General features: G+C 34.1%; 5 protein-coding genes and 1 non-coding gene across 9 annotated transcripts; 4 read left to right on the top strand and 2 right to left on the bottom strand.

Moving 5' to 3' along the window:
* Nucleotides 1-1,612: 1,612 nt before the first annotated feature.
* Nucleotides 1,613-2,460, top strand: LOC120263260 (dnaJ homolog subfamily B member 9). Its single transcript, XM_039271126.1, has 4 exons — nucleotides 1,613-1,711; nucleotides 1,795-1,846; nucleotides 1,922-1,989; nucleotides 2,073-2,460. Exons 1-4 carry the CDS (start codon nucleotides 1,613-1,615, stop codon nucleotides 2,445-2,447), a joined length of 594 nt encoding a protein of 197 aa, XP_039127060.1. The 3' UTR covers nucleotides 2,448-2,460.
* Nucleotides 2,461-2,494: 34 nt separating this feature from the next.
* Nucleotides 2,495-7,619, bottom strand: LOC120263261 (pumilio homolog 24; the record flags this gene model as incomplete). Its single annotated transcript, XM_039271127.1, is given in 18 exon segments — nucleotides 2,495-2,758; nucleotides 2,855-3,099; nucleotides 3,310-3,384; nucleotides 3,471-3,653; nucleotides 3,730-3,837; nucleotides 3,937-3,987; nucleotides 4,066-4,116; nucleotides 4,341-4,412; nucleotides 4,677-4,883; nucleotides 4,984-5,040; nucleotides 5,042-5,135; nucleotides 5,387-5,501; nucleotides 6,284-6,367; nucleotides 6,463-6,586; nucleotides 6,805-6,886; nucleotides 6,967-7,028; nucleotides 7,285-7,338; nucleotides 7,407-7,619. Coding segments are annotated over 18 exon segments (2,025 nt in total), but the record flags the coding sequence as incomplete, so codon positions are not given.
* A 3,177-nt stretch (nucleotides 7,620-10,796) lies between these two features.
* Nucleotides 10,797-14,756, top strand: LOC120263799 (probable polygalacturonase). 3 transcript variants are annotated; one of them, XM_039271777.1, is made up of 6 exons: nucleotides 10,797-10,998; nucleotides 11,694-12,008; nucleotides 12,573-12,693; nucleotides 12,835-13,009; nucleotides 13,153-13,223; nucleotides 14,019-14,756. In XM_039271777.1, exons 1-6 carry the CDS (start codon nucleotides 10,924-10,926, stop codon nucleotides 14,702-14,704), a joined length of 1,443 nt encoding a protein of 480 aa, XP_039127711.1. In that variant the 5' UTR covers nucleotides 10,797-10,923; the 3' UTR covers nucleotides 14,705-14,756. The 3 variants fall into 3 exon arrangements, with proteins under 3 accessions (XP_039127711.1, XP_039127714.1, XP_039127712.1); XM_039271780.1 differs by having other exon boundaries at nucleotides 10,797-10,951; XM_039271778.1 differs by having other exon boundaries at nucleotides 10,797-10,947.
* A 668-nt stretch (nucleotides 14,757-15,424) lies between these two features.
* Nucleotides 15,425-15,623, top strand: LOC120264055. The gene has a single exon (XR_005537236.1). It is a non-coding gene; the product is annotated as a U2 spliceosomal RNA (small nuclear RNA).
* A 492-nt stretch (nucleotides 15,624-16,115) lies between these two features.
* LOC120263916 (pre-mRNA-splicing factor 38-like) lies at nucleotides 16,116-20,025 on the top strand. 2 transcript variants are annotated; one of them, XR_005537172.1, is made up of 7 exons: nucleotides 16,116-16,470; nucleotides 17,203-17,324; nucleotides 17,423-17,513; nucleotides 17,796-17,919; nucleotides 18,007-18,071; nucleotides 19,047-19,584; nucleotides 19,834-20,025. XR_005537172.1 is itself a non-coding variant. In XM_039271896.1 (6 exons), the coding sequence occupies exons 1-6, from the start codon at nucleotides 16,181-16,183 to the stop codon at nucleotides 19,444-19,446; spliced, it is 1,092 nt and encodes a 363-aa protein (XP_039127830.1). In that variant the 5' UTR covers nucleotides 16,116-16,180; the 3' UTR covers nucleotides 19,447-19,742. The 2 variants fall into 2 exon arrangements, 1 of the variants encoding a protein (XP_039127830.1); XM_039271896.1 differs by lacking the exon at nucleotides 19,834-20,025 and having other exon boundaries at nucleotides 19,047-19,742.
* Nucleotides 20,026-23,932: 3,907 nt separating this feature from the next.
* LOC120263262 (putative pectinesterase/pectinesterase inhibitor 28) lies at nucleotides 23,933-25,928 on the bottom strand. Its single transcript, XM_039271128.1, is given in 4 exon segments — nucleotides 23,933-24,651; nucleotides 24,909-25,395; nucleotides 25,397-25,507; nucleotides 25,509-25,928. Coding segments are annotated over 4 exon segments (1,737 nt in total).
* Nucleotides 25,929-26,854: the final 926 nt, after the last annotated feature.

A 26,854-nucleotide genomic window follows, 5' to 3' on the forward strand; every position in this document is an offset into this window, starting at 1 on the left:
TTTGTTGGGGCCATACCCCTTTTACTTGCACCAATTAATTGAGTTAGGTTAACCAAACCAATTAAAAAAGTAACAAATATTTTATATCTTTTTTTTTTAGAAAAAAAAATGCACAAACGTGTGAGAATATCAAGGTCATGAGCTCCCATAAAAAAACCGTATAAAATACAAAAGGTTTGAGAAAATGAAAAGTGATTTTTTTTTAACGTATATTTATAATACATTTGTATTTGATCATTAATTCTTTTTATTTTTAAAAAGCCTTTACAAAAACCTAATTACACATGTATATATATATATATATATATATCCTTAATAATAGTTAACTATGGATTGTTATATTTGATTATCAATTCATTTTTATTTTTAAAAAGTACTTTTTGCTTGATATCTTGAAGTTTTTATTCTATTATTTATAAAAATATGTATTTTTTTATAAATTTATATAAACTATAGACTTATATATACAATGTTAAAGTGTTTTATTTATTCATTATCTATTATTTAATAATATAAAATAATTAGTTGGACACAATGATAAATATAATAATCCCATATTTTCAAGTATTTACAAAACGGTGGAAATTTAATGAAATTATAGATTTACTCATATATTTATATAGAGGGAACGTCTGCAGTTGAGCACAATAAGCATTATGGAGCTACAATTATTATTAATTAAGGTTTAGTTGGGTTGATTAAACAGTGCACAACCGTTAGATTTCAATCCAATAGTTGATATGAATGTTTGTAGATGATGGATGCTCATATATATATATATATATATATATATAGATGACGCATCTCAAATCTAGAAGCGTCATATAATAGCAGTTAGATTTATATTTAAAGATTATGGCAATTTATACATAGTACCGCAAATTCATACACAATACCAAAAAATACCGAATATTAATCATACATGATAAATAACAGTAATTCTACATAATTTTATATAAATAATACTATTAAATCATTATCTAACAGTTATTATCAACTATCAAATACCAAATATACTTTGTAAGTTGTAACTATTAAAAAAACGAGTGAGCACTATATATATTTTTTATTATTTTTTTTAAAAAAAAGGCGACAAGCACTAGAACCTAGCGATGTACACGTGTGGGGAGCAAAGCTCAACGCCGACCCACGTACCTTCACCTTGCGTTATGCATGAGGTTCGATTTCGGGTTCTCTCCGAAATGAATGCCCTATATAATGGACCATATACCAATTGACCCAAAGATCGTTAATAGTGAGCACTATATCTATTCTCGAGAAAAAAAAAAAGTAAGATTATTAAAGCTAATTAAGTAAAGCAAAGCAAAGGGGGGAACGGGTCACGAGAGAGACACGTGCGGGGCCCAACGGTAACCTCTCACTCTTTCCCACGCTTTCAAAAAACTCTCCCTCCTCAAACGCCGCATACTTCTTGAAAACCGTTCCACTCATCAAGCAATCTTTTTTATACACCCAACCAACACCATCACAACACTCTTAATTAAAATTCAAACCAAATCATCATTATTTATATTTATTTATTTATTTAAAATAAATCCATGTTCTTTAGAGACAGAGAGATAGAGAAATGGATTTCAAATCAAAGTTAGTGATGGAGATTTGCAACATTTCATCTTCATACTCTTCATGCACTCATCACTGTTCTTCAATCAGGAAGCCTGTTTTCGTTGATTGGTACTTAATTCTAAGTGTATGATCTCAATCCTCATTTCTTCTTCTTTTTTTGTTCCCTTTTTTTTTCTCTTGAATTTAACTGTTGTTAATGTTCAATAGGTTGATGAAGATGCAGGGATTGATGTTATAAGAAAGAGATATCATCAATTGGGTAATTTTTTTCATTTTTTTTTTACATTTTTTAATTTTGTTTTTTAATGGATGGTTAGATTAATTTTCACTGCAGCATTGCAGCTTCATCCTGATAAAAACAGGCATCCAAAAGCTGAGGTTGCATTCAAGATTGTCTCCGAGGTTTTGTGCATTTCCAGTTATTCGAATTCATCGATAAAATTATCCAAATTAAGATTGAATTTATTTATTTATTTACTTGGCAGGGATATGCATGTCTGACAGACAAATCGAAGCGAAAAGCATTCGATTCAGAGAGGAATAGTTTCTGCAGAGAATGCCGGAGAAAACTGCAGAAAAGCCCTGTAGAACATTACAACAGGCGTGATACCGATCGATTAAAGTCACGCCGAATGATACAGGCATTGAAGGAAGTGCAAAACAGAATCAAAGCAGAGAACAGAGTGATCGAGAATTGTTTAAGAGCAAACCGAGCATCGAGAGAAGGCTCACCGCTCTTTGATCCTTCGGATCGGCTTTCATTTCCTGGTTACCCTCATCAGAGAACTCATATCTTTCAGAAACCTCAGGAAATTAAATGTGAATCTCCTCTTTATCAGATTAGAAAAAAGCACACCTGATTTCAGAAGCCAAACAAGCTGTTTTTTAAATTTAGATAGATAGTATGTAATTTGATTGATATAATTTGAAGAATTAAGTTGATCAATAACATTCTACAAAATTTTTGCTCATTACATTGAGACTTTGTTCAAATCCAGATTACATAATTTATGCAATGATCGATCAACTTTCTTTTTTTGCTTGCTTATGATCGGGATTGGGGCCGGGACATTTAAGAACACCTCGGTCTATCAAAGGCTGCAACTCGGACTTCACCATTTCTTTAACATTCGGATCGGACAATTCTAGATATGCAGAAACTACCTTACAACTGCAACCACCGTCAAAACACACAAATAAGAAAGAAGGCTTTTACAGTTTCATCGGATAAAAGTACGGTGAGAATTTGTTTGTATAGAAGAATTACCTGTGTCCTTGCGCCCACATTTCACATTTACTTTTCATGGCTTTCATCCACAGAGTGGTCGCGAACGTGGGGGAACTAAGGATTAGTTTTCTAATTGTCCTGCTGGAATGGAAATTCTCGAAAACATGCTCTACTTCGGATTCTTCTTTTTTAGGAAGTGAGGCCACGGAGGCTATAGCTTCATGCAAGGCACCGATTCTGTCGGTTAATGAATTCAGAATGCCATCAGCTCCTCCCACAGCTACCTGCATAGAGGTTAAGTATATAATGAGCAACACGATAAAGAAGGGGTCAATTTAACTGAAAGAAACGGTTATATGAGCAAACATTAAATATGACGGAAACCAAATAGCTCTCTTTTATCCATATTTTTTACATATGATTTAAGATCTGTTGTTTACCATACATTTAAACAAGAAGTTTCAAATTTGACAAAAAAGAAATGAATCACTCACCTCATACAGCACTTCTCTGCCAAAGTTTGACCGGAGCAGCTCAGCAACATTCTCGATGCAACTTTCAATGATTGCCTTCAAAATGATAACCAGGATTTATCTTCAGCAAAGTGAACAGAACTCGGAATGAAATATAAGCCCAAATTTAAGGTCTCACTCACCTCAGCAAATCCACTATCCACCAGTAATTCCTGTCTCCGTACTAGAGGATCCTTCTTGCTTCCAGGTGTTGAATGCAGGTCCTTGCTGAGGGTTTCACTTGCATTGTTATCTGTCACCATGGTCTCGGAAGATTTCATTTCTTCGTTTGAGTCTAGGTTAACAGTGCCATCTCTATCGTCACTCTGAAATGAATAATTGGGACTATGTCATCCATGTCCTAATTTTAAAATAGAAATGAAGAATAAGAATGAAGTCTACCTGTGAACAGAGTGATGGCACAGTTAGATTGAGACAAGCCAAGTCATCTGGGCTAAGATATCGTGAGCATCGCGGGTGAAGTAGTTCCAAAATTGGTCTTCTGCCATTCTGGTGGGATGGCACCGTAAATCAGTATTGATAACCAGATAAATTTGAGCCCAATTCTTAATCCAAGAATCAAAACACATAATTTAGATCACTACATACCCTATCCAGAATGAGTTCCTTTATAGTTGTTTGCAGGTCTCGAATGACAATCTGATGATGGAAAATGATAGGGTCGATCAGGGTGATGCAGTCAAAATTATACAAATCAAAGATGTACAGTTTACTGACCTTTGTCACAAGTTTTGTATCATCAACAACAGACAAAACGCAGATGAGCAGCTGGGATACACAACAAATTACATCAGTGATAAAGAATGGTAAATTCCTCATGCTTTGATGTGCTGAAGCAAGCTCAAAAAACAATAAACTTCTTTAGCTAGGCCTAATAATGTAAGGATTTAAAATAAATAAAATTAAACCTTCACAATATTCAACACAGTATTCATGATTTAGAAAATAATATGAAAAATGGCATCTTTAGAGAGGTAGCAAACAATACTTACAAGACTCCCAAATTGATCTAGAGCCAGCTTTCTTACATGATCCTTCATGCCTTTTACAATCTTTTTTCTTTCCTGAAACATCGAATAATATACATCACTATTAGAGATGCCTCAAACTTGGTTGATAAGGAAAACAGCACACTTAATAGTTGAATAAAATAACACCCCATTAGAAATATCTAACAGGAAATGTAGTACATATTGCACACAAATGAGAAACAAGAAGATGATCTAGATTATCATTTCAGCTGTAAATCAACAGAACATATCTATTATAAACCCAGTAAAAAGGAGCACTAAACATAAAGGAATCATTAACTGACGGCTGTAACTTACCTTTGCACTTCCATGCTTGATACAGAGGACACCAATCTTCAGTCCATCTCTTGTGCACATCATTCTGACTAGAAGTGGGATTAATGTTTTAGTCCTCTTTCTTTTCTTATTCTTTAGTAACTGAGAAGCTGGCTGATCCTCGTCAATGACAGAGGACTCTTGAACAAGAAGTGGTGATAACTGTTGGATCACATCTGTGGCAGATGTCTGTTCACAAACTTCATTAAGGAAAAGAAATTTATAGAGAAAATAGCACAGAAAATTTTAAAATTCTTCACACTAAACGGATCAGGTTGTTTGAGATTACCTTGTCAGCAATTGTGAAGTACTCAACCAGTGCAGCGTGCACAATTGAATAATCTATAATTCCCTTTATCCAGAAGTGGCTCAATTACAGAAATCATGTGCTGCAAAACCGAAGTTTTCTGTAATCCAAGCTTGGAAATTATATCCACCAACCTGGAAAATTTGGCGCAAGGATGATCTTTCAGTATCAAAATTACAGTTATGTGGACAAAATATTTGAAGAGGTTAGGGAAAAAAATAATACTTCTCTATACCTGTGCATAATTAATTGCCCCCAATTTTTTTTTTTTTGTAATTCTATTCCTTTGAAAGAGTGAAATAAATAACAGCCTTAAGGCATAACCATGATACATCTTGAATCAAAGGCAGATAACTAGCAGGAAAACAATAACCTTGGTCTATACCTGCTTGCATTTGTTCTGGTCAGATCTTTAAATAGTTGAAGCTCAGTGGAGTACATTTCCATCAGAAGGCGTTGTTTTTGAGATGCATTTCCCAATTGGAATGCATGCTCAACAACTAAAGATGGAAAGAAACTGATTAGAAAAAAGAATTGCTGTGTGTATAAATCATTAAAATTATGGAAAACAAAAGCTCAAGACTAACAATTGCGATCAGACATCATCAAAGATGAAGCATATAGAATACATTACTCAAAGATTTAAAAGCACAAAAATTAAAAAAAAAAATGAGAGTTTAATGAGCCACAGGATAATCATTGCAGTGCAGTATAGTACATTATATGAGAAACGTTAACTTCATACAAGCATGCATGCTTGTACATGAATAATTTTCTTTAGTAATGCCCTAGATCACCTTCCAAAAATTCTCCTGTTAATAATGGATCCCAACTGCAATGATGGTGCAAATCAGGTAGCAACCATTATGCCTGCCCTATCGCAAGGAGGTCAAGTAAAGATCTAAGAATTGATCTATAATCATACTAACACAATTTCTTAACATATAATTAGCAAGAAATGCAACAAAACCTGGAACTAGTATTTACTTGTTCACACATAACCAATTTTGATACTAACATGCAGAAATCAATGCACAAATTTACAGAAGTAGCACTGAAAGAAAAGAGAAGGATCCTCATCAGGCCCATGATCAGTTCTGTCAACAATCCAACGCATATACAATCTCATGGCGTTCATCAAATTTAAATACAAGTAAATACTAAACTTTATGCATTGTATTGTTCCTGAGAAAAAAAAATAATTTTCTGAAAATCAGAGAGAAGAGCTTGCATTCATTTCTCATCTTTCAGCAAAAATTACTCTGCTAATTATATTGCGTACCTGCAGATCCTACAGTATGTCGGAGAAGAGAAGCAACATGGCCATGGAGAGATGAAATGAAACCCTCAAGCTGCTTTTTCGTGGCTGAGACAAGCATAAACAAGAGAAAGTGTAAACAGTCTATGAAAGATCTTAAAACACAAGAAATAAAGGCAAGGTATCATCTTAACTCAACATACCATTATCTAGCAATTTCTTGACAAGATGTACTGCATACTTCTTCCGAGAGAGGTTTAGGAGATGTGGCTTGAGTTCCTCAAACACAGCATCTCTTTCTGCTAGTGAACAGTATTTTATACATGTCTGATACAGGAAAATGTCAGCATCAAACAAAAAGCTGACTTATAACCAGAATTACAACCACAATAAAATATCCATAAATGATCCAAAGGCAGAAGCAAACCACAATGCAATAGAATTGAAATATAAAAAGCTCACAAAGACTCAGATAATAATGTGAAGAATAATCAAAGCTTTCAAGATAATATATAGATACTAACAACAACCAGAGAAGAACTTACTTGAAGAACACGGGCAGAAACATGAGAACTTGCTATTTCGAGGGTTTTTCCCTTCATTTTCTGCAAGGCTTCACTTATTAACCTAAACAATCCAGCGAAAAGAAAAGTTTCAGCTGAAAGCAAGGATATTAACATAATATTATCAGCAAATTCACAACATACTTGGATTTCTCCTCTTTCCCGGTGTTAGCTCGCCTCATTTTCTCCCATAGTAATGAAAGTTCCTGATCATTTATTCCATATCATACACAAACAAAAGTAAATTGAACGCTCAATATGCACATAACGCTCATCACAAAACAGAAAAAAAATTCAACCTTTATCAAAGATATATAGATATACTGCCTAAATAAGGATACAAAGCAGCTAAAACACATTGATAACACACAAAACATTACATTCAGTTCATCTCCTACACCACAACCACAAAATCATAGTAAATAACATTGCTGGAACTAAAAAGAGAAGAATCAAGCATACTTTCTCTAGGCTATAATGCGGCTTCCTCTTCTTCTTCCTAGCTTCAGACATCTCCTACACTTAGATGGCCAAAACCCAGTTAAAACCATGAAACAGTACAAATAACAGCAAAAACATCACACCTTGGCCGCCAAACGGCGCTCTCTTGGAGTTTCAGGGGTTGTCTTCTTCTTCGCACCATCATCGGGCTTATTGGACTTCAAACGCTTCGATTCAGCGGCCTTCAGCGGCTTCCCGGAACCCTTGTCCGGGAGCTTACGGGTTGGCTTCTTCCCCCCCTCCGGCTGGTAGGGAATCGCGCTTCCTCTTCTTCGATTGCCCGAGCTCCTTCGCCGCCATTAGCGATGCTCGAGAGAGAGCTTGCCCTCTTCCAAACCCCACACGCTCTTTTTCGAGGGTTTAACGATCAATGCTTCCACGTGGTCGATTTTCAGCCGTTGGATCTTCAAATAGATCTTTTTGCACTTTACTCCTTGTAAAATCTTTATATTGCTAATTAGTCCTATTGCTTCAAATTTATATATAACGTCTTCCTTTGACCATGATTGAGATCCATGATGATTTTTTTTCCATTACACCCCTTGTAAAGTTGGTAATTACTGAGTTATCATAAATCTTACTTAATTTCTCACATTTTTAATTGCATTATTAGTAAAATTTTTAAAAAAATATATTTATTTGCGTAGCTCATCACTCTTAATTTTTTTAATTAACATCAGATAAATAGATAATATTATTTAAAATATTTTTGACCATCGGTTATATTTCAACAACAACCACATCTTTTACACTGATAACAATATGAACAACAACCACGTGTTTTATGCTGACATATATAATATCCAACAAATTTTTTTTATATGTAATTTGAAATTACTTATTTTTAACAACTCAATTTTTCTTGTTTGTTTAAACCCATATCTGTTGGTCAAAATTTATTTTTAAAATTTCTTGTTATATAAATAAATCAAACTTAATCTAATTACATATATATATTTAAACTTTTTATCCATGAAAATCCTATGATTTTATAATAAAATAATCAGTCTTATTATTTAATTTTTTAGATTTGTTTATAAAGTGTGAGCCTAAAAACCTAGACAATATCACATTATAAATAAAAATTTTAAAAATATATTTATTTGCATCATTCTTAATTTTTTAATTAACATCGAATAATATTTTTATAAAATTTTAGACTATCTGTTACATTTGAACAATAACCGCATCTTTTTGCACTGATAACCATGTGAACAACAATCACGTGATTTTTACTGACAACCATATAAACAACAAACACGTGTTTTTTTTATATCAGACATTCAAAAAGTAAATTTGTTTCCAATAAATGTTTTTTTTATCTGTTTAAATCAGTATTTGTTGGTCAAAACTTAATTTTAAGATTTCTTGTTGTATAAATAAATCAAACTTTCTATTTATGAAAATCCTCTGATTTTATAAAAAAAAATCAGTCTTATTATTAAATTTTTTTAATTTGTTTATAAAGTGTGAGCCTAAAAACCTAGACAATATCACATTATAAATAAATAAATAAAAAAATATTTATTTGCATCATTCTTGATTTTTTAATTAACACCAAATAATATTATTTAAAATTTAATATTTTAAAAACTTTTGACCATCATTTACATTTGAACAATAACCATATCTTTTGCACTGATAACCATATGAACAACAACCATGTGTTTTTCTACTGACAACTGTATAAACACCAACCACGTGTTTTCAGCAGATATTTAAAAAAGTAAACTTTTTCAACAAATATTTTTTTATATGTAATTTGAAATCACTTGTTCAAATAACTCAATTTTTGTTGTTTGTCTAGACCAATTTTTATTGGTCAAAACTTATTTTTAAAATTTCTTGTTGTATAAATAAATCAAACTTAATATAATTACATATATATTTAAACTTTTTTATCTATGAAAATCCTATGATTTTATAAAAAAAAATAATTAGTCTTATTATTTATTTTTTTTAATTTGTTTATAACGTGTGAACCTAAAAACCTAGACAAGATCATGTTGTGCATAGTTCATACTTAGCAAATAAGAATTCAAATTGCATCCAAAATTGGGGACCCAACAACCACATGCAACAAATTCATACTTAAGGTCCAATCACTTGGTTGTCAAAGGACCCATGAGATTCAATCAAACTTTGTTTCACTTACTTAATCACTATTAATCAATGTTAATGATATTCTTATTTTTCTCTTAATTACAAACAGGTAGTGCATTTGTCCACATCACAAAGTCTCGTATCAATTTAAAACTCGCCACAAAAAGTTTTGGTGAAAATATATTAATTTTGCTTTAAAAAATTATTATTAATCAAATGTCAAATTTTTAATAAGATATACATCGAAGTATCACAATCTCATTGCATAAGCAAAAGACTTTTCAACTAATTAATGCATTACAAATCCACTGATTACTTATCATAAAATTTAGTTTATTATTTATTTATTTATTATTATTATTATATATGTTTAATTAAAATTAATAATATTTTTCATTTTCCATAAAACAAGGGAACAATAACACAATGAGCGAGTGAAATGCAATTCTTAAACTTTACAAGGGGGATAAAGTAAAAAAATATATAACAAACCAGCCGTCTCTCGCACCCGTCAACAAGGGTATATTTGTCTTTTCATAACTCTAAGTTCGTCAGTTACGTTCCGCTGCGGCACAACAGACACGAAACACTAAAAACGATATGAATCTCTAACCTTAAAGTACACGCGTCATCCATTAACGACCCTTTTACGGCTGTTCCTACGCCGAAACCGCACAGCCGCACGCTACCGCAGTGGTGCCAGAGTGGCACCGCTGGCATGATTGAATGTGGGCCCCACTCCCTCTGGCAAACCACGTGGGACACGCAATCCCATGCCACTTCTCATATCTCAAGCGCAAAGATAAATATGCACATTTATATATATATATATATATATCATATAATTCTACCAAAAATTCGGAAAAAAAAAAATTACATATATACACTCCATATATATAATTTTCTCTTATATATTTATTAATATTAAAAAAATTTCATAATTTGTTCATAATTTTGAATTAAGGACTTTTTAAAAAAATAAGGAATTATAATGATATTTAATTTTTTTTTTAATTATGGTTTATGTTAATAATAATAATAATTTTTTTCTAGATGTGGGGGAGATGAGGTTGGCAAGAGGGTAGCATGGCTGGTGAAGCGTTTCCATTATTCTTCTTAATCATTGTTTTATGCTGTTTATATTGGTGTTTATTTTTGTCAGGGAACTTTTTAATTAATTTTTATTTTATTCAGGGGGTTTTCTGCTTAATCTTATCCTGTGTCTTCAGGTGTGTTTCTTTTCATGCAAGTCCTTGAATGTTTTGAAATTGTAACTCTGGGGTTTTGAATAATAGCAGGGGTTTATTTGCATGAATTACTTTCCATTTTTATGTCAATCTGTTTTCAATTCTACAAAACCAGAACCGAGCTCTATTCTCTCTCTCTCTCTCGCTCTCGCTCTCGCTCTCGCTCTTGTTGTCTTTCTCTCTCGTTTGCTCGGTGGTTCGAGGAGTTGCTGGTTTTTGCTTGATCTAAGCTTGAAAGCTTGTTCCTTCGATGGAGGGGATCATGGGAAGGCTAGTAAGTACGTTTTTTGATTCGGTGATTGATAAAAGGGGGAGCTTTTTCAAGGTAGCTGAGATCTTCTGAGAATTTGAGGATTGGCTTCCTTTTTCCTTTTCTTCTGCTCTGTTTTGTGGTTTCTTTCGCTTTTTCTTTGTTGTTGTGCTTTTTTTTAAGTATATTTGATTTCTAGAGTTTGTGATCTTTGATGTTTGTGTTATATGTGATTGTTCCTGTTGAGTGATTGCTAGAGTTGTTGATTTTTCATGTGTTTTATGGTGAGTGATGCTCTTGTTTGATCATTCGTGTGTTCTTTGCAGTGAATGTGATTTTTTTAGGGCATTGAATTCACTTGTTTTCATTGTCTCTGTGCTCAATTTTCTTGTATGTTTTGTTTGTTTGTGCTCAAGAATGGATTGTTTCAAGGGTTTTCAACTTTCTCCGATTGATATATGCTCTCATAGTGCTCTGTAATTATCTTGTTTATGCTCTAGGACTTCATGTTCAAAGTGTTCTGGATTTCTCCCATTGATCTATGTTGACACAACACTCTATAGTTTGGATTGTTTGAAGGGTTTCTAAGTTTTCCAATTGATATATGCTGTCAATAGTTCTTTGAGATTCAGGTTTTGTTGTAATCTCTGAAACAAGTTCTGGTTTCATTAGTTATCCTTATACTGATAAATGTCTTCTCAAGTTCTTTTCTTTCTTTCTTTCTTTCTTTCTTGTGTGATTGATGGTTTGTTTCATTGCTTGTTACTCAGTTTGTAGTGCTGTCAGTTCTGCTGTTACTCCATGGCATCACAGTCAATGGAGGTGATGATGGGAATTGCACATATTCCCTCAGTTTTAGCCAAAGACCACATAGCGTTTCTCTCTTGGAGTTTGGGGCAGTCGGAGATGGAGTGACCATGAACACAGTGGCCTTTCAGAATGCTGTGTTCTACCTGAGATCATTTGCAGATAAGGGTGGCGCACAGTTGTATATTCCGAAAGGGAAGTGGCTTACTGGAAGTTTCAATCTCACAAGCCATCTAACTCTATTCCTGGACAGAGGAGCCATCATTCTTGGAAGCCAGGTTTTACTCATTATGCATGAACTATATCGATCTGGATTTTCTATCTTGGTTTTGTTTTGCACGTAGATCGTAGATCGTATCACACATACGCCATACACACACATACGACATATTACCGTTAGTTGAATACGACAAATTCTTTAACTAAGGGTGAAAACATTTGTCGTTTTGCCGTGCATGTTTTGCGTGAATAGAAATGCATTTCAGTTGATTTATATTTAGTATATTGCTAGAATGGCTACTATGATCATCCTGCATTGTCGTTTCTATTATTTGATGGCTCAAGCACTTTAATTATGGTGCTGTTTTGAGAACATTGAGCCTTTTTCAATGTGGGTATTTTCCTTAATCAATCTTGTTGAATTATATAATGATGTGTTCAGGAAATGGCAAATCCAACAACTTATCTTTCAGAGGTGTCTAAAATTGAAATCAGCTTAATAATTTTTAAGACACGAGAATGAATGACAGTTTTGTATCTGTTGACATTAGTCTCTTTGTTCACAGTGATGGTGCTTTTGCCTACCAGCTAGTAAATTAAAAATTTCCTCATTATTTTTGCAGGACATATCTCAATGGCCTTTGGTTGATCCTTTGCCATCTTATGGTAGAGGAAGAGAACATCTTGGAGGAAGATATCGCAGCTTGATAAATGGCAACAACTTGACTGATGTGGTGATCACAGGCATGGATTTTTTTTCGCTTCTTATCTTTTGCTTGGTTCTATTAGAAGCATCCAACAAGAAGCTTTCATCTTCTTATAGTAACTGCAAATTCATATGTACAATTTGATTTTATTTCCTGTTTTGTTTCCTAACTGAAACAGGTGAAAATGGAACTATAGATGGTCAGGGCCATATTTGGTGGGAGTCATATCTCTCCCATTCCTTGAATTATAGTCGCCCTCATATCCTGGAGATCGTGAGCTCGACAGATATATTAATTTCCAATTTGACTTTACTGAACCCCCCGGCCTTTAGCATCCATCCAGTATACAGCAGGTATGGTGATAATTGGCAAACTCACATATGATTTTTTTTTCTTCATGCTTTGTTTAGGAATTATCATCACTGGTTTGATAACACACATCCAGATGAATTCAGTATCACAAAATGCTAAATGGTGTTTTTTTGTGTTGTTGCAGCAATGTTCAAATTCAGAACATAGTAATTCATTCTTCTCCTGATTCTCCATTTACAAGTGGTATAGTTCCAGGTGAATGCTCCTTCTTGCTCTTATTGGTTGATGTTTGTATGCCATAATATGTTCATCTTTTTCAACAAGTTGTTACTAGGTTGCTTGGAGTATATCCCATTATTGAAAGTTTTAAACTATGAGCAAGTGCGTGAAAATGATTTATGTCCAAAAAGGCAAATTAGATATTTCACCAGTTCTTATAATGGCAGTTCTTATAATGGCAAGTCTCGAGATGATTTAAGTCACCGAGTCGTTTACCAGTCTCCTTGCTCTTCCAAGAAACAATTTGCCGGTTCCGATGTCATAAGACAAAGATCTTGTTCATTTAATAGGAGCATGATTGGCCCATGCCCATGTGTTAATGTTCCATTTTATGTGAACTGTGAAGATACTGATCCTGGCTACCTTTGGCTTCTGTTTGCAATTGTGATTAATAGACAGAAAAGTGGTTGTGCTTGTTGCTTTGATATGGTATATGCTGCATGATTGGTTGCCCTTTAGACACCCAGATAGATATCCTGATTCTAATTTGATCAACCAAACAGAAAAAAAAAAAGGAAGCCTTAGAAATGAGTTTTTACAAGCATTGTTGCATTAAAGAATAATATACATCAATCATATCCAAGTTCACCAGTAATTTGATGTAACTTAGTGAATGATACTTGATATGAACCATTACCTTATTGTGCACGATCCATGAAACTATAATTTCATTCTGTTGAAACATCTCAATTGATCATGACATCGAATCATACGGATGCTTAAAGCAAACATACTCATCCACAAAACATTTCTGCTGTGTTGTGACTTCAGATTCATGCTGGGACACATGCATTGAGGGTGGTAGCATCAGTGTGGGACATGATGGCATTGCTCTTAAAAGTGGTTGGGATCAATATGGCATCTCATTTGGGAAGCCATCATCTGCTATCCACATCACTCAGGTTTCTATCCAAGCTTCAGATGGCTCAGCTCTAGCATTTGGGAGTGAAATGTCCGGTGGTATCTCTGACATTCATGTCGACAATCTCCATATCCACAATTCCTTGACGGCTATAAAATTCAAGACTACAGAAGGCCGAGGTGGATTCATGGAGAACATAGTCATATCAGATACTGTCATGGAAAATGTGAATACAGCGATACATTTCACTGGACACTGTGGCGATCATCCTGATGACAAATATGATCCTACTGCACTTCCAAAAATCAGCCGCATCACTCTGAAAAACATTGTTGGTCATAATGTGTCTGTGGCTGGAGTTCTCACTGGGATCAGCGGTGACCCCTTCACGGACATATGCCTGTCCAACATCGCGTTAGCCATCACTGCAGATCCTTCTCGTTCATGGACTTGCTCAAATGTGTCTGGTTTTTCTGAGTCTGTGGTTCCGCAGCCTTGCCCAGACCTCATACAGATAACATATGCCAATATTTCATACCAGTGTTTTTCTCTTGTAGTTGGCCATCAGTTTGGTGGCAGTGCATTACCGGAGTGACATCATTCAATTATTAATCATAAATCATAAATCATTAGTTTATTCAGTTCAATTGTGTACAGTAAGATCATAGTGCATCATTCATAATTCATATCCATCTTCCATCCTGCATGTCGATTCTTTTCACGATAAATCCAAGCTCGACCCGTGAGCTGCCTCGCCCGACGCCCTCCTTGTACAGAGCCTGATTTCTTCATTCATCTACTGCAAGAAAATTTTTGCTAGGTTTTAAACATGAGTGCATACCATACGTATGGTATCGATACATGGTACTGATACATGATATTATAACATTTGCTCATCTCGTTAGATAAATGATTAGTGTCTACGTTTTCTCCTGTGATTAAGCTATTATTCTCGGGACCACAAGAGTTCTCGTTCGCGTGAATGAAATAACAAGGTGGTCGTTTTGCCGGTTTCTAGGGTTGTCTCCTGTTTGGTGTTCCATACATTATAATGTCAATACTTTGGGCCTTTTATGAGCTCACATAGGTGCATTTCCCCTACCTGCCATTTGTTGGGACCACTTTTGGGTTTATGATTGGTGCTTCAAATGTGTTTTCAGAACCTGTTTTTACTTAGATGTTGATGTTCCACTCATGTTCAAATCTATTATATCTATATAAACTCTTTAAATTTTAGTCCCACATCGGAAGATGAAAGGAGGCTCAAAAAGGCCAAAATGGCTATAAAAGAAAGGCTTGGGCTTCATAACAAAGCATACCTTTCTCGGCCTTTTGGCTAAGATCAAGTGTAGTATCTGTTCTTATCAGTTTAATATCTGATACGTGGGCCATCGGCCCACTATGATATTAAATTAATTTCTTGTTTTGGGGAAGGCCCATCACACTAGCTTGCTAGTGGGGCCTTCACGCGTCGCCCTTGCGTTGCACTACTGCTTGGGCCTGGCGCACCCCAACCAAATCTAGTTCCAAAATATATATATATATATATAAATAATAATTAAATAATTATAAAATATATTTATATATTTATAAATAAATAATTAGATGTGTAAAATATAATATGGGATAATAAATAAATGTAAATTATTAATATTTTGAATACATTGGCAAGCAGATTCGGCTCGGGTTTCTTAACGGATCTAGCATAGCACGCACCCGATAAGAGGAAACATGGTACCCGCCCAACCAATCCTAGTTCCAAAATTTTTACTAAAAAGAATATTAGGTAAATAATTTTAAAAAAAATATATATATATATATAATTAAAAATTTAGTTGTGTAAAATAATATGGGATTAATAAGTAAATGTGAATTATTGTTTTTTTGAATAAATTGACAAGCGGATTCGGGTCGGATTTCTTAACGGATCTAGCAAAGCACCCGCCCGATAAGATGAAAACGGGTCGGATTTCTTAATGGATATAAGCATGGTACCCGCCCAATAAGGGGCTTCGTCCCGGTGGAGGGAGAGGAAATTAGGGTTAGGGTTAGGGTTTTGGAGGGGGAGAGGATGGCGAACAGGACGGATCCGCTGGCGAAGAGCATACATGGCACGAACCCTCAGAATCTTGTGGAGAAGATTGTGCGATCGAAGATATACCAGAATACTTACTGGAAGGAGCAGTGCTTTGGCCTGACGGCGGAGACGCTGGTTGACAAGGCGATGGAGCTTGATCATTTGGGAGGTACTTTTGGAGGCAATCGCCGGCCGACGCCATTCATATGTCTTGTTATGAAGATGCTCCAGATCCAGCCTGACAAGGATATCGTTGTCGAGTTCATTAAGAACGAGGATTATAAGTATGATTTTTTGAAACTTTGGTTTGTTTCCTCTGATCTTTTTTGTGTTTTTTTTTTTGGAAATACCATGTTTTTAATCCGATTTCCTCATTAAAGTTTGATTTTTTGGATTCAATTAGGGGTTTGCAGTAAAAAGGTTTTTCTGTGAAAAGTTTAGATTTTTGTTTTTGTGAACATTGGATGAACGATTAATCTTGGTTTTGGCCTGTCAAATTGAAGACTAACCCTAATCGTTTGCAGACGCAAGTATTTCCCTTTTTATGGGGATCGGCCGTTTCTGGGCTGTATTGGTAGATGGTGTGGTTTAGGGCCTGCTGTTATATATAGATGAATCCTTCATCCTAGTCATTGATAATCAGGATTGGCATTTTGTTCCATTCATTATGTTGAAATCCTAGGTGTATTTCTATTCGCAACACCCATTTGATTGTGTTTGTGTAAAAAGTTTGAATTTGTTTTATTTTATTTTTTGCATGAAAGTGTTAGATGTTGTATAGGGATCAGTCATTTCTGGCTGGAGGTGGATTTTATTGGTTTAGGGTTTGCTGGCTTCTTTAGATGGATGATGGATCCTTTGTTCTAATCATTACTTGGTCATTTAGTATGTCTTTATTACTGTTTATTGGAAACACAAACAAGCTAATCCTAATTTGTTTTTAATTTTTACTTCATTGATATCCTTTTGTGTTGATCAGTATTCCTTGTCTGACAGAGTTTGACTATGAATTCCAGATATGTGCGAATTCTTGGGGCTTTTTACATGCGATTGACTGGGACTGTTACTGATGTGTACCAATACCTCGAGCCACTTTATAATGACTATCGAAAGCTTAGGAGGAAAACGTCAGATGGAAGTGAGATTTTATACTCTTCTGTTTTTAGCTTTGTTATGATCCACTTGATTATCTGTTAATTATTGGTTGCTTGGCATTTGTCTTTTCTTTTGTTTTAGGTTTTTCATTGACTCATGTGGATGAGGTGATCGATGAACTACTTACAAAGGATTACTCTTGTGATATTGCTTTACCACGCGTCCAGAAGAGGTGGTTTTTCTTTTCCTTATACTTATTTTGATCTCATTGTGTAACGCAAATGGTCTTTGATTTGACGATGTCGTTTGCTCATAAGGTCACTTGCTGTTGAATGACAGTGCATGAGTCAATCTTGTTCCTTGGACTGTCTCCTTCCCCCTTTGATGTGATTCCCTAAAATTTGTTTGTTGATTTTTAGCTTAAGTAACCTTTATTTATACCAGTACTGCTTGTACACATTTTATGATATCTGAATATTTTGTCTCATTTTGTTCAATATTTCACTACTAACAGGTGGACTCTTGAGACAACTGGTGTGTTGGAACCCAGAAAAAGTGTTTTAGATGAGGATTTTGAAGAAGAAGAAGAAAAGGAAGAGGAAGAGCAGGCAGCTTTAGAGGATGATACTCATGAAAAGGTTGGAAGTTAATCTCATTTCTTTTCATGATACTTCATTATGTTCTTTAAAGCGGTCATAATTAACCTGCTTATTATTTTGTAACAGGATTATCATGGAAGGAGTCCCACAAGGGATAGGGAAAGAGATAGGAAGCGTGATAAACAATACAGGTATATTATATGATCCAACATTTTATTATTATTGAATGGTAAATTTTTTATTAGTTTCCTCACCCGACTTCTGAATTGGTATGTTTCACTTTCTCTTCATTTCATTTTTTTTTGTCTCCCACTTCACAAGTATCCTCTGTGTCTTCTCTTAAACTCATAATAATATCTCAGTAGTATCTGTATCTCAATATACACATGCTATGTTGAAAGCTTTTGGAGTGCCTCAGACTTATGAGGTCCCATATAGAACTAGATGATGACTTCAAGTTAGTATTAGTGAGATTAGGTTTTCTATGCTTGAGGTTTTCTTGAAAGTACTGCTAATTGTTGTCCTTAGGCTTGCGTCTTGATTGTTTTGGAAGCATTTCTTTTGATTTTGCAACATATTCCATGTGTGTTACTGCCATGGCATGTAAATTTCAAGAGCCATTGGCAGAAAGATTTGCTTCCTAAAGTGATTCAGTGATGGCTCTGCCAGGTTTCTCTGCACTGGCAGTGTGCAGTGAGAAGTATGATGAGTCAGACAATTTAGATAATTTATATCAATTTTACTGCACTGTAATATGACTATGGCATTTTTCTCATAATCTTTTGCTGCATGACTAAAGATGGCCATGATATCATGGATGGTTATGTTTTTGAAAAATATGAGGTCATTGGTTATCAGTTAGCCAAAGATCAGTGTTATAATGACACATGAAAATCAACAGAGGCATGAAGAATTGTTATGATGATTCTTAGTTTTTAGATTATTTCCAGTATTTCATGCATTTGTTGCCATAAGATCTGATTTTAAATTCATTACTCAGTAAGTTTTAATTGATTATTATAACTTGCTATGGCCCTTTTTTTAAATTCACATTCTCATTTGAAATTAACAATCTTGGATTACTTTATTTCATAAGCAATTTGTTAAATTCCTTCATGTCAACAATACATTCATGTGCACTTCACATCTTATATCACCCTTTGCAGGGATAGGGACAGGGATAGGGACAGAGACTATGATCGGGACTATGCAAGGGGGCGAGAAAGAGATAGGGATCGGGATCGTGACCGCGATAGGGACAGAGACCGGGACAGGGACCGCCACCGGCTCAGAGATGAAAGGGATTATGGCCGTGAGAGGGATCGAGATAGAGAATGGGAAGGTAGGGATAGGGATAGAAGGGACAGAGACCGTGGTCGTCGAAGAAGCCGCTCAAGAAGCAGAAGCAGGAGCAGGGATCGCAGGGAACGAGACCGAGACGATGGTGACCTCCGCAAGAGACGTGCTCGTGGCAGCACTAGTCCACATAGGCGACCAGAGGATGACAACAATTCTAGGGAGGAACAATCAAAGAAGAAGAAAGGAAAAGAAGGAGAAGAAGAGTGACGGTACTGACCATCCCTGATCCAGAGATTGCCGAAGCCAACAGGCTTCGTGCCTCCCTCGGTCTGGCACCGCTGAAGTGATAAACGTTATTTTGGATACCAACAGGATTGCAAATTGATTTTGGATAACGTTATTTTGGTAATGCGCAAGTCTTCAAGCAGCTCTTAATACTAAAAGTTCTGAATTTCAATCGATGGCGATGCATTTTTCTTATGATATATCGACATACAATCTGTGTTTGTATAGCTGAAGATTTTGTTTGTCTGTTGATTGTAATTGTAATCACTTCTCTTTTTTGTTTGGTGGTTGAAAGTCTCAGTACTTTCTTGCTCAAAGACAACTATTGCATTCAAAAGGTTAATGTTTTGAATTGGTTATTGCTTGCAGGGCTTTGCGTTTGATTTAGGGTTTCATTTTGGGAAAAGTGCAGGAAGGGACGATGGAAATTCTAGTTCTCATGATCAATGAAATTGGGATTAAACTCATGCTTCTCATGTTCAGTGAAAATGTTAAGTGTAATTGGATTTATATTTCTGGTGTTTAGTGAGATGTATGAAAGTGAATTTCATGAGTGATTTTTATGAACTTTTGTAATTTAATTTAATTTAATTTATTTTATTTTATTTTTTGCAGAAATTTTTATTGTAATTTTGATTAAAAAAAAATAGAGGCGTGCTTTTTGTAAAAGAGTACAAAAAATATATTTTTGTATGGCAATTTGAAGTAGTATTTTAAATTTCCTGCATTTTAAAAAATACAGTATATATATAGAGAGAAATTTTTTACATTTAAATAGGCTAATGTTTTAAATTTTCTCAAACTTTTGTGATTTTTTATTAAAAAATAAAATTGAAGTTTTTTTTTGGTTATATCAAGATAAACTAAAAAGTATTTATTTAAAAAAAAACCCCATATTTCCCACACTTACATTGATTTTGTATCAAAATAGTTTTAGTGTGAAATTTGATGAAGGGGAATTGACACTCTTCTCCTTTCATGATCAAAGGACATTAATTAGAAAAATCATGCCACTTTCTCTGTATTTTTTTCACTAATATGAGGGGGAAAAAAGTATATTTGAGTTGTTAATTTACTTTTGAACAGTTTATTTTCATAATAAATTGTAGAATGTAAAATTTGAGGGTTGTGAACCACTTGATGGTGCATGCATGTTTTTTTTTAATAAAACTATTTAAGCCACTAATATTATTAAAGTACATCGTCTCTTTGTAATACAAACAGATTTAAAAAGAAAAAAAAAAGATAAACAAAGACTATTTTTTTTTTTATATATGAAAGAGTATCGTCATTGGTCAAATGCAAACAACAAACTTCATTGTTTTTTTTTTCATGAGAGAAAATAATGCTAATAATCACAAGAATAAAATGAGACAAAGATTTAACAAGGTTCGGTGATATACCTACGTTCTATACATATATATATATAACCCCCGGTATAATTTATAAATTTACCTTGTACCATAACACAGGGCGCCATTGGCCCCGCACCCCCCAACCCACTTATTGCGAAACTCCCCAATTGGACAAATATTGTCGTTCCACTCCAGCATTTGTCCTTTATCTAGTATATGAGTCATACCTAACAGTTTTCTATACATATCTTTGTCTTTTAAAAAAAAGAAAATTACTCTTCTATTTCTAACTCTGACCTTTCTCATTCAAGCTTGCCATATTTTCGGGCCGTGAAGCCCGCAAATGAGCAAGCCCGACCAAAAACTTAAATCGAAAAATCCAATAAATATATGATAGGCCACACCACAAAAGACTTCGATAAAATAATCAAATCTAAAGAAAAATCAATTAAATTACCGGCAAATCCAATTGGGCTTAACTCAAGCCCGAACAAAGCCCAAACCTGGCCCTCCTAACTAATTAAAATGACAAGGTTAAATAAGTCTTTTATCAAGTCTTTGGTCCAAAAACAGTTGCTAATTCATTTAATGATCATTCCAAAGTCCATTCAAAATATGTATAGACGACTATCAAGTCTTTGGTCATATATATTATATATAGACACCTTATCACTTAATCACCATATATCTTCTTTCTTACCATTCACTTGTTTACTAGAAATCATTCAAGTTAGATTAAATTGCTAAATTTGTAAACTATGGCCTTGAAGTTCAGCAAAGATATTGTTTCCAAAATTGCTCCATCAAGAGAATTTTTTAACGCCGGTTGTCTTGACATCCATAACCTCGCTCCGATTATTTTGCCACAATTCATCTCAAGCGCCACCCTTTATTGAGGGAGATGGTGGAGTAGGGAACAGTTAAAAAAATCTTTTATTTCAATGATGGTAAGTTTTTGTTGTTTATATTTGTGATAGTTAATATTATCATATAGATCATTATATTTGTTTTTTATTTGGATCAGTTTATTTTCTATTTAAAAATGATTTTACAATTTGTTAAAAGCTTATAAATTTTATATTTTAATGTAAATGGTTCATCAACGTTTATATATATATATATATATATATATATATATATATATATAAAGTGGAGAAATCATAAGAAACGGATTTTAATTACATATATGGTGATAAATATATAGTTATTTTAATTCAAAAGTAGAGATAATTTAATTTTTGAGTACTCAAGAATAAAAAAAGTTACTTGTTTTTTTAGGTAGAATATACTGGGTTAGTCTCTGTACTTTTTTTACTATACTTTTTTAGTCCTCCTACTTTAATTTAAGCTTTTTTTAATTCTTCTACTCTTTGAATAAAAGTCCCACATCTATTCTTTAAACATGCCAATTAACAACTTTTATTGCTCATTCATTCTATGGTTCATACAAAAGATAAAAAAATCGGTATTATTTTCCTAAATTATGTAAGAAATTAATTATTTTCATGATTAGTACAGCTTTAGAGGATTTAATTAAATTCATTCAATGAGTAGAGGGATTAAAAGGTTTAAATTGAAGTTGGAGGATTAAAAGGGCATATAATGAAAAGAGTACACGAACTAATTAACTTGGATATTCTACCTTTATTTTTAAAGAAAAAATAATTATTAAAATACATAAGAATTTTTTTTCATGTAGGACTTCCTTCCAAGTACATTAAGGAGAAAGTAGAAGAGCTAGACAAGGAAAACTTCATTTGTGTGTACAGTGTATCCGAAGGCAACTTGATTGGCAGTGTTTTTAGCTCGATCATATATCGACTAAAACTAGTTCCATCCATAGATGGAGGATGTATTTTCACCCTCACCGGAGAGTACACCGTTAACCCCGGTGTCGAAGGTGCCGAAGTTTACATCAATGGAGATATGGAGCTAAATGTTGGAGTTTTCATGGCTGTTGATGCTTTTCTCACTGCACACCCTAATACTTATAATGCTTAATTAATTAATTCTCTCATAATCTTTGATATATATATATATATATATATGTGTGTGTGTGTGTGTGTGAAACATGTGGTATTTTAGTAAAAGGATTATGAGCATATATAGAGTTGTATGCATGCATGTCATTATATTAATTGAGAACTCTTTTTATGTTTTTAATTATAAAGTGAGATTTTTTTATCTTAATTGAGTTTATATATGTATGTTTCTTTTTGTTAATGGACGACTTGGTTTTTCTTTATTTGTTCAACAAGAAGTAGAGCTATGAATTATTGGAATGAAAAACAAAAGATTAAGGTGACTTGAGTACATGACATGTCATGATGACACACATAATAACACACACAACAGCAACAAGGCATAAAAAGTCCAACAAACTTAAACCATGACTTAAGTAAATCCAAACCAAAGAATTATAAGTGCACTAAAAAGTAGTTATCAAATATATATGACCGTTTCATCTAGTAATATATTTAGATTTGAAATCTAGTACGTACTATCCATTCATGTATAGTATCAAATAGTAGTACTTAACACTCCTAATAGTACTAAAAATTAATAATTAACATAAATTTTAACATATCATCTTTATAAATTTTAATATTTAATTAGATCATAATCTAAGAGCTCCCATCAATTGCCCTTAGATTTTAAAAAGCTAACATAACATCAACAACAACGTACAATAACAATAATAATAATAATAATAATAATAATAACATATTCAAATTGCCCTTCATGTTAAAAGATAACCTTAAACTTTGCATGCATGCATGCACACTTCTGCTCACTTTTCAAATTAAACAAAAATCATATGTATATAGATATATATTCTATACAGCAAAAACATGAATATAACTTGACTTACATTCATCATTATATATATCTTCTATACAAGTACAACAACAAATTAAGGTCAAACAAGGATAATCCCTAACCCTAATTAAGAGCAACACTCACAAGTTGCCCCCACACGTTAAAGGGATCACCTCAAAAACTGCATGCATTCATGCAACACCAAAAAACAATAAAACAACAAAAAATTAATAAATTACCAAGCAAGAGATGATCACAATTGATCAAATCTATCACTCTTCTCAAAACCCTAATTAATGTGTCCTGCCACCTTCATTCACAGGCAACAACCCTGGAATATAAGGCACTCCTGTTGCCCTAACCCACTGATTTCCTCTTATAAACCTTTCTACTGTAAACTTCTGTGCATGCTGGTAATTTATCTTCTTCACCCCCCTCCACTTCACTCTCTTCGTCGTCTCCGCTCCCGGTCCCCGGTTATCGAACTCAGTATAAAAACATGTCCTCAATCCAAAGTCCCCACTCCATGGCAACCATCCATCTGAATGAATCAAATCATCAATGTATGTTTGCAAAATAAAAGTTCTTGAATACTCCTTCCATGGCCTTCCTAGGTAATTTCTTGTTTCTATTCGATGCGGATAAAAGTCCGGTTCCGCCGTTATTGTGCTATTATGTATAATAATCGCCGTCGGCTCTCGCCTTCCTTTCCTTCCTTGTGCTGTCACTATATTTTGCTGGTTCGACATCGGCCGCCGGACGAGTATTAGGCAGTTTTGAAAGACAGTGGCCGAGTTACCGAAGATGAAATCTATGGTTCCAGTTATTGTACAGTTTCGGTAGAATTGCCTGTTGGTGTGCACATAGAGTGTGTCTTGGTAACCATCCATTCGGCAATTGTAGAATACCGACATATCTGATTGTACTCGTAGTGCCACCGCTTGGTGTTTCTCCGGCCCGGCTGAGTTCTCTATCCATAAGTCTTTTCCAATAAATCTTTTTCCTACAACAGCTGAATCCACATACAAAATACAAATAATATATTATACGTGTCTTCAAATTTCTTAATCTTTCTTTATCACAAATTCATGTTTTTTTTATAAATTATTAAAGATAATTTTGAAAAAATAATTAATTTTTTATAAAATTTTGTCAAATAACTAAGTTTTTTTTTTATATGTGAGATTCTGTTAAACACAACAAATAAAAAAGAAAAAAACTAAAACAATAATATACTTTCAAAGCTAGAACTTTTGCTTTATATATTACCTAATGTGGCTGTTTTGAAAGTCGGAGTACCATCAATAAAGTTAAGATTTCCAGTGATCTTCGTCTTCGTCGGTCCATCTCCGACCATCATAACATTCATCATGCTCTTGTTCACCATGACATTCTCCTTATACACTCCTTCCTTGATATGAATCACAAATGTCAAATTACTCTTCTTAGGAATAATTTCCAAAGCCTCATTGATACTTGTAAAATTCCCACTCCCATCTTGAGCAACCACAACATCCGGCTGAAGCTCGATCCGCGAAGCCGATAACAATCTCCTCCTCCCTGTATTCACCCACGCCGGCAATTCCTCCTCCTCCTCCGTCGAAAGAAGCCTTCGGCTAAACATCGGCAACTTAAACGCAACCAACACTGAAGAAATATCATCGACAATCGCCAAAGCATTTGTCGTTAACTCCATTGAGCTCTTCAAAGCCTTCTTCATCTTTTCGCTGGCACTTCCGGTGGTGTTCTCGAAACCCATCCAAGCAAGTCTCATGGTAAGTCATCGCTGAGCTAAGCCAAACACGAAGATCATCGATAACATCATCGACTTCACTAAAATTTATATCACCGAATTGAGCGAAAAGAGTTTCGAAGATCATCGATCGCATAATCCAATAGCTCTGCACAATTGTGCAAAGCTTTTGAAGTTCTTGGATCTTTTTCAGCTTCAGCGAGGACTGATGAGTTCTTGAGACTTTTGGCGATGTGAGCGATGGTGACATTGAAGGCGAGCTTGATGAGCTCTTTGGGGTCGGAGATGGAGTCGCCGCCGGCGTCGGTTAGGGCTTGTTCGCAGGTGTCTTGGAAGTCGGTGGGGCTGCACAAGGCCTTGACGGAGGAGTGGAGCTCGGCGGTGGAGGTTGGGGAGGGGGATGTGGATTTGCGGGAGGAGAGGCCGACGGCGATGGCGGCGACCATGGCGATGAGGAGGATGGAGGAGCTGGCGATGATGGTGAGCTTTTTGCGGTTGTGGCGGGCGGTGGAGTCCGGGACGGCGCCGTGTTCCATGGCGGACAATGGTTGTGGATTAGGGTTTGGGTGAGATTGAAGAAGAGGTGTTTGTGAAAATGCGTGAATGAAATGTTTGTTATATAAAAGGGATGGAGGACGATGAGAAGAAAAAAGAGATGGTTGGAGTGGGCCCCACCTACGCGCGGGAAAGGGATAGCCACAGGCATAATTAGTTTTCTTTTTAAATCAATATTATTATTATTATTATTAGGCATTCTTCCCGGCTTCGCAAATTGTGAGGGGTTTTGAGATAATCTCATGTATAAAAAATAATATAAATAACCCAAAAAAATTGTTATATATCTTGGATTTCAAAAATTTTATGGATATTTATTGCACAAATAAATAAGTGTACTTAAAGTTTTTCAATTATTAATAACATAAATAAAATACTCCTAAGTTTTTAAAATGTTTTATGAAATATTTAATGCAAAATTGATGAACTTATTAAATCTTGATATTACTTATTTTATAATTAATGTAAACAAATATTTAAGTGCAATAATATTTAAAAAAATTATAATTATTTCTTTGAAATGCTCTAAAGCCAAATTATACATCTATTTTAAATATATATAAATTATTAATAATATATATTTTTTTTATTTTTAATGAGTAAATTTATTAATTAAAATAAATTAATGGTTATAAAAAAAAATTTGGTTTTCAATTAAAATTATTTATTTATAGCGAAACATTGAAATAAGCTAATGATAAAATATAAAAATTTTTATGAAAAGTTCGAATCCTCTTCATAAATAATGAATAATATAAACAGTGATTTATTTATATTATTAAAATGTATAAAAAAATATCAGTTGAAAAATTTATTAAAAATAAAATTTTAATAATTTATATGATTTGAAACTTGAAAGTAATAATAATAGCACTAATATCGCAAAGGATGAGCTTATCCTATTTGA

The sequence above is a fragment of the Dioscorea cayenensis genome, chromosome 6 (genome assembly GCF_009730915.1).
Source record: "Dioscorea cayenensis subsp. rotundata cultivar TDr96_F1 chromosome 6, TDr96_F1_v2_PseudoChromosome.rev07_lg8_w22 25.fasta, whole genome shotgun sequence".
Classification (NCBI taxonomy): domain Eukaryota; kingdom Viridiplantae; phylum Streptophyta; class Magnoliopsida; order Dioscoreales; family Dioscoreaceae; genus Dioscorea; species Dioscorea cayenensis.